Below are 7,437 nucleotides of genomic sequence, written 5' to 3'. Positions count from 1 at the left end.
GCGCTCACGCTGGCGCTCGTATTGAGCACCCAGCAGATTAAGTATAATTATTAGCCGAAATCCAAACCCCATTTCGTAACTAACAAAACTAACTTTATCCACTCCCCCAAAACCCCAATCCCAAAAATGCAATCTTTCCAACTCCAAACCCTCTCTTCCTTCACCACCTTCCTTCCAATCCCACCAAAACCCTTCCTTAAACCCCACAAATCCATCAAATTGAAGCCCCATCTCCTCCGCTCCTACTCCTCCGACGAGTATCCCGTTGGCGACGACGACGCATTCCTCGCCTCCTTCGGCCCAAAGGAGAAGGAGTCCGAAGAGGAAGCTCGGAGAAGGAACTGGGTCGAAAGGGGCTGGGCTCCCTGGGAAGAAATTCTCACCCCTGAAGCCGATTTCGCTCGCAAATCCCTCAATGAAGGCGAGGAGGTGCCTCTTCAGTCCCCTGAAGCCATCGAGGCTTTCAAAATGCTCACTCCCAAGTACAGGAAGCAGAAGGCTGCTGAAATGGGCCTCACGGAGGATGAGTTTTTCGCGAAGCAGTTCGAGATTAAGGGTGAGATTCCCGAGCCGCTCGAGCCGTTGTGGAGTGGGCCTTTGGTGCTGGGATTGGTTCCTCCCAGGGACTGGCCTCCTAGGGGGTGGGAGGTCGACAGAGAGGAGTTGGAGTTTATTCGAGGTGCTCATAAGATCTATTCGGCTTTGAGAGTGGATCCGGAGAAGGTGGAGGAGCGGTTGGAGAAAGGGACGGAGATGGAGGATATGTGTTTGGAGAGGTATAATATGTTCCTGAAGCAGTACAATGAGTGGGTGGAGGCGAACAGGGATCGGTTGGAGGAGGAAGCCTATGAGGTTTATTTTGGATTTGATTATCTACTTTGTTGCCTTATTGCTTTTTCTTGCAGTTCTGTGGAAAGCCTGAAATCTGAATTAGTTTCTTAGGTATACTGTTTCTTTAATGAGTTGGTGATTCTTTAATTATTCAATTCTAAAGTGTGTATACATGTTTAAAGTCAATAATGAAGATACGTGTGTTGATCATTAGTTGCGTAAAGACATTGTTCTTGATTTGAATTCATTATGTCGATGAAAGATTGAATCTTGCTAATTAGTAGTTGGTGCACACTAATAGAAAAGAACATGCTTGTCCTTGAACTTTTCCTGTTGGGGATGAGGAGCAGACCGTGGATGCTGCTCGTGCTTAGGAAAAACCCGCTCTTAGTCCTATGTAAGTAGTTTATAAACTGCACTGCAGAGGGAACTCACAGTAGGTAAGCCTTGCACAACTGGCTCAACCTAGAAGACCTTAGTGGGATTTGAACTCATGATCTTGAGTGACAGGTTCACCCATATGCATTGACTAAGTCAGATCTAAAAAGCAAAAGGGCAAACATGTTTCTACTTTGTTATTTGTATGTAATGTATGTGTGTGCGCATTGTGTAGGAAAGAAATTTTTCTGATAATGCTACTGAGGAAGGTCTCAAATAAGTATGTCACGTTGCAGGTTGATCAAGATTATTATCCTGGCAGAAGGAAAAGGGGAAAGGATTACAATGAGGAAATGGTAATTTCAATGCTGGTCTTTTTATTCATACCCTATAATATTACAGATATCTTCCATCCTCATAGTATTAGTTTACTTAGTGCACTGTCATGGGGTCAGTTTGAATGATTATGAATGAACTAATTATTTCCTTTTTTGTTGACATTCACGGTCCTGCAGTATGAGCTTCCGTTCTATTACCCAGGAATGGTAAGTAAACACTCACAGCTCTTTAATTTCTTTATTTCCATGATTTCTACGTATATAATTCAATTTCCGTTCAAGTTTTCTCTTCTTGAATATTTCCAATAGTTTGTTTATCTTTCCTTATTAAAAACAAATGAAAATATAAACTCATGTGTCATTTCATTTCATATTTGGTGAATTGCTTTGTATATTACTACCTCCGTCCTTTAAAAATAGCAACTATTTCCATTTTGGTCCGTCACTTAAAATTATGTACTTTCTATTTTAGGAAAATTTTGTCTCTCTAATGCGGTGAGACTCATTACCCACTAACAATACTTCAATCACTTTTTTCTTTCTATCTCATTATCCATTAAAACCCGTGCCATTTTAAAAGTTGCCTTTTTAAAGGACGGAGGGAGTATGTTTGAACACAGCTGTTTCATTTTCATATTTTCATGTTTTCTTGGTTTCCTAAGCGTGTTTTTTTACCATTTAACTGAAGTTTCTAAGTATCCTTTTGTAGCTTTTTATTGGATTTTGTTATAGCAAATTAATCTAGATTTTATCTTTATATGTCCTTTTTTATGGTTTTTAATTTATTCTTTGTGTTACCTGTTGAGTAAGCTTTTTATAAAATTGCAGCTGACATCTCCGTTATATGAGCTATGGAAATATCTTTTCTAATGAAAGGAAAATTGTGTTCATAATATTTGGCTAGTTATCAAATTAGCTTTCTGATGTTAACTTATGCAGTCAGAGTATGTATATTGTGGTAAATATATTAATGAAAAGTAAATATGCATTCAAGTAGAATTTGTTTGTAATTATTTTCCTTCTTTTCCTTCTTTTCCAAAGATATGCTCAGGTACAGTAACTGCAGTACATCTTTATCAAGGAGCATTTGTTGACATTGGAGGTGTTCACGATGGGTATGGACTATTGCTTCTGTACATAATGTTTGTTTCTTATATTTGACCAGTTCCTGCATGTACATTGTGTTCAGTTTAACCTTTACCTTGAGGTTCTTAAAGAAATGAGTAGCTTGCCCTCTCCTTTAGGTCCAATTGATGTAAAACATCACATATTTCTTTATCCCTAATAAACATAAATACTACATGTCTTACCCTAAAAAGGTTTGACGATATACCATGCTGGTCACAGCCCTTTAAAAGAATAGAGCTTCCACTTTGTAGTCTGTGGTATAACATGAGTGTTTATACAATTAAAAAGGGTTCGATTATTATTTATGTGGATATACAGCCACCAGTCTTTAGTGCTCCGTCAATTTTTGTCTCCATAGGACATTCATTGCTACATTTTAGTTTTATCAGTATTAGGATTTCCATAGGAGCTGTATATTGCTCATATTCTTGAATACTAAATCATTTTAATTTCATTATTCATCAAGATGCAATGGGGGATCTTATTTTCACCTAATAGATACTACCTCCGTCCCATTCAAGATGTCCACCTTTCCTTTTTAGTTTGTCCCATTCAAGATGTCCACTTTTTATATTTGGAAATAAATTTCTCTCTCCTCTCTTCTCATTAAAATATTCAACCACTTTTTTCTCTCTACTTACTCTACCTAACAACTCCTCCTTAAATCCCTTGCCACTCAAGAATATGGACATCTTGAGTGGGACGGAGGTAGTAATTCATATTTCTGTGGTTTATGTGCAACTCATTTGCAGAGTTGTCATTGATACCTTTCCTATGTTATGGTTTTTAGATTCTTTAACATTAATTCCTAGGTAGTTAACATTAATATATCATCATGGTTAGGTTTCACATCCATATGGTTAATCATCTTTTCCAGGTAGTATCGGATGTGGAATTTGTTAACTACTACTTCTAGGATAAACTGGTACCTATATTGAGGAGGTTATTTTGGCTTACCTCAACCCAAATGGAACTCCTTCAACTTGTAAATGCATAACTACATTACATGCATCTGTGACTTTTCCTACTCTGAGTTCGAATTTTCAACACCAGCCTTTACATTGAATTGACCATTCAGGTGGGTTCCTATAAAGCGTAATGATTGGTACTGGATTCGACATCACATTAAAGTTGGGATGCTCGTCCTTGTTGAGATTACAGTAAGTTGACCTCAACTTTTCTTACATATAATAGCACTGTAGCCCGCTTTAGGCTCTTTAATTTGTACTCGTTTTAACATAGTTGGGTGTTAAAAAACATAAGGATAATTTTATTTGATATAAAACCTTAAGTAGTAAGTGTGAGAAACATTATTGAACACATCACTTTTTGGTGTTGCAGATAATGCCCCATATGCTTTTGTATAATCAGTGATGTTACTGTAGTTCGTATCGTTTTGAGATTGTTTATTATAGTACTGATACACAGACTTGTTCTGTTAATACTATTTATTCTATAGGTGCAACTCCTACTTTCCATAATATTGACATTGTATGTTAGGATATCTTTGTGTACCAAAAAAATGTAGCACACTTCACAAACTCGAATAAGATGTTAAGATGCCTGTTGTGGGTTATTATTGCTGAAAACTTTATCTCACTACGGGCATTAATGTTATTGTTAAGCTGTTTACCCACCGGAGATCATGCATGTTGAACAATCTGATATAATTTCCTTGGTGCAGGCTAAACGAGATCCTTATCGCTTTCGATTTCCTATAGAGATGCGGTTTGTCAATCCGAATATAGATCACCTAATGTGAGCTTCCTATATACCAACTTATAGTTTCAGAGTCATTATTATCCTTCTCAACTAAAGTCTGTTTCCTCTTTTGTGGATCTATGTATCATTTTTGAATAAATTGCCAATGCCATGTATGCAATTTACTTAACAGCTCATTGATATATATCAGTTGACATGGTTGTTGCAGTTTCAATAAATTTGACTTCCCCCCTATATTTCACCGAGATGACGCTGAGATTCCAGATGAATTACGTGTGAGTAATTCTATTCTTATCCATTGCTGCTCCAGTAACTCTCCTATATCATGATCGTCAAGCTTTCTTAAACTTAATGTTTAGCAATTTGTTTGTCTTTTTTTATACAGCGTGATTGTGGAAGACCTCCAATTCCTAGAAAAGATCCTGGAATTAAGTGGGAAGAGGAACCTTTATTATCAAACCACCCATACGTCGATAAGGTATTCTAAAGCTTGATCCAGCTTAAAGCACTCCCATTCATTATTACAAAAAATATTTGATCTTTAATTGGTCATGTGTAAAAGTGCATGTTTAGTACAAAAAGGGTGACCAAAGCTCAATATATGCTGCCTGTTGATTAAAGTAACAGCAACGAACCTATAATTAATGCACTGAACTCTAATGAATTTGTGGTCCTGGTTTCAGAATCATGTGGGTTCAGTTAATTTATATGCAAGTGCAGTTACTTTATATGTTATGTGCAACAAGTTTGTAGTTTTTACGGAAAATCAGGGTTTTACTATAACCCAGCCCTTTTCTGATCGACATTCATCATGCTTGAGTTCCTTGAATCTGCATCTAAGATATTCTGTGTTGAATGCAGCTATGGCAGATACATAACGCTGAACAAATGATATTGGATGATGTGGATGCAAATCCTAATAAATATAAAGGCAAACGCTTATCAGAATTGACCGACGAAGAAGAAATTGATGATGAAAACTGCGTAGAGTATGGAAGAGCTAAATACAAGAACACGACCGTTCCCAGAATGACATTGGTAATCTTTTTTTTCTTTCCCTTGTTATCTCTTCATGCCTTGAATTTATTTATGTGAGATTTTCTCATGCTCACTTGCAGAAAGTAAGCGTAAATGAACTTGATTTGGAAGCTGCACAAGCTGAGCGTCAGGTTTGTTTGCTAATCTGTATTCTTTTGCAGCATTAGTACATTTTGATGCTTCGGCTGTAATTCACATGTACCCTATTGTTTTAGTATTCTTCACATGCAATTGCTTCCGTAAATGGTAGACTGTCCAACCCGGTCTGCTTGCATCTCAGTTTGTCCGAAGACAGTTCATTTAATCGAAAGATTCTCATCTTGGATGATTATCTCTCAGTGCGGAGAAAAAGTTCGTTAATTTCTGCCTTGTTTCAGCTGCATAACAAACTAAGGAAAGAAGCCGAAGAACGTGGAGAGACGTATAAGATTACTAAGCTGAGGCGCAACGAGGAAATGGATGAATACGATCTTATCCATTGGCGAAGATCATTCGAAGAAAGAGAAACTCTCCTCCGAGATATAAGCTGGTACGTTTTGTTTCCATATTTGGTTGAGAATTTCAGAGGATTGAGATTTCTGGAATTGGAGATTTTGTTTGTTTTCAAACTTGATTTTTCTGTTTTGTAACTTGCAGCCGTCGAGCTCTGGGGCTTCCGTTGGAAGAGCCAGGCAGGTACGTCGACCCGAGTTTCTTCGGAAAAGACCAATACGACCCTGATAGCGCGTTGTATCGTTACGACTACTGGGGGGAGCCAAAGAACTCTGAGAAGAGCAAGCAAGAGCGCATGACGGACACTCACAACAAATCGATAGTTGGCAAAGGAACGGTTTGGTACGAAATGTCGTATGAGGATGCTGTCAAGCAGCAGCAGCAGAGGGAGAAACTCGGGCTCAAGCCTGAGGAGTATGAAGCAGAAGAGTCGGACAGGGACCCCGGAGAGGAAGATGATGACGACAGCGATGATGAGGACTTCGATTACAGCATTCTGAGTTCTACGAGTGTCGGCGCTGCGTCTAGCCAGCCTCATGTCAATGGCACTGAATCTCCGAGGCTGTCGGATGAAGGAATGTTTGAGGATTAGTTTTGAGGTGAGGTTGAGATATCAATTTTTGTAGCTATATAGAATATATACTGTATTTTGGCCGTGCCCATATGCATAAACTATGTAGTAAATCTCATATATTTTGATGGGTATGCATATGGAAGCTGAATATAATTCCTTCCTATACACTAGTATATGCGATGTGTTACTCCTTTTGAGCTACAATGAGCTTAGAGCACCTTCATCATTTACACTAAATTTAAATCTATTTTAATATAAATGTTAAATGGATTTTGTAATATCATTACAACTCTATTTTGAATTTTAGAGTTCCATTAGAGATGTTCTTAAGCATGCAAAATGACTCAAATCTTTAATCCACTCTTTTTTTCTTTTCAGAGTTAATACTAATAAGATTGTTGCGTAATCGGCATATATTTTGCAAATTAATGAACAGGATTACTTAAAAGCATTTCAATGGAGAGGTAAAGTCTTAAACTACCATATTTACCTTATTTTCGTGAAAAATCATTCTACAATGGGAAAAGGTAATTGAGAATGTATTATACTTTTTTGTTTTGAAATGCATGTTGTGCTATTTTTTTTTATTTTAGAAAATAATTTTTCTTTTTATATACTTTTTCACTTTGGAGTTTGTTACTTTTTGGAAGGATATATTTCCCTTCTTCTCTGTATACCTTCCCTCCTTGGAGATGCTCTTATAAGATTTATCTTATGATAATTAATATTTCCATTTATTTCTTTTTACTTTAATTTTAAATTTTTTTCCCTCTATCTGTTTTTACTTTAATTTAGTGAAAATGGCTAAATAATCATGAAAGATTGTAAAATTATGTTAAGTTCCACACTTTTCAAAACCTGAAAAATAAATCATAAAAAATGAAAATTTTGCAATGATCTTATCCTTCAATTTTCTGTTGACGGTAATGTGGTAGT

At 36.9% G+C, this 7,437-nt stretch overlaps 1 protein-coding gene across 1 annotated transcript; it reads left to right on the top strand.

Moving 5' to 3' along the window:
- On the top strand, positions 1-6,674 carry LOC125214755 (protein PLASTID TRANSCRIPTIONALLY ACTIVE 10). The gene is made up of 12 exons (XM_048115894.1): positions 1-852; positions 1,506-1,565; positions 1,725-1,754; positions 2,589-2,662; positions 3,754-3,835; positions 4,360-4,433; positions 4,606-4,672; positions 4,783-4,875; positions 5,259-5,435; positions 5,516-5,566; positions 5,813-5,964; positions 6,072-6,674. The coding sequence occupies exons 1-12, from the start codon at positions 127-129 to the stop codon at positions 6,517-6,519; spliced, it is 2,034 nt and encodes a 677-aa protein (XP_047971851.1). The 5' UTR covers positions 1-126; the 3' UTR covers positions 6,520-6,674.
- Positions 6,675-7,437: the final 763 nt, after the last annotated feature.

Source organism: Salvia hispanica, chromosome 3, assembly GCF_023119035.1.
Source record: "Salvia hispanica cultivar TCC Black 2014 chromosome 3, UniMelb_Shisp_WGS_1.0, whole genome shotgun sequence".
NCBI classification, from domain to species: Eukaryota; Viridiplantae; Streptophyta; class Magnoliopsida; order Lamiales; family Lamiaceae; genus Salvia; species Salvia hispanica.
This window is presented reverse-complemented; position numbering and strand designations above follow the sequence as displayed.

Coding starts and splice junctions, on each gene's coding strand:
- LOC125214755 (XM_048115894.1), top strand. CDS start 127: ATGCAATCTTTCCAACTCCAAACCCTCTCTTCCTTCACCACCTTCCTT. Junction 3,836..4,359: donor TCGTCCTTGTTGAGATTACA/GTAAGTTGACCT, acceptor TCCTTGGTGCAG/GCTAAACGAGATCCTTATCG. Junction 5,965..6,071: donor CTCCTCCGAGATATAAGCTG/GTACGTTTTGTT, acceptor TGTAACTTGCAG/CCGTCGAGCTCTGGGGCTTC.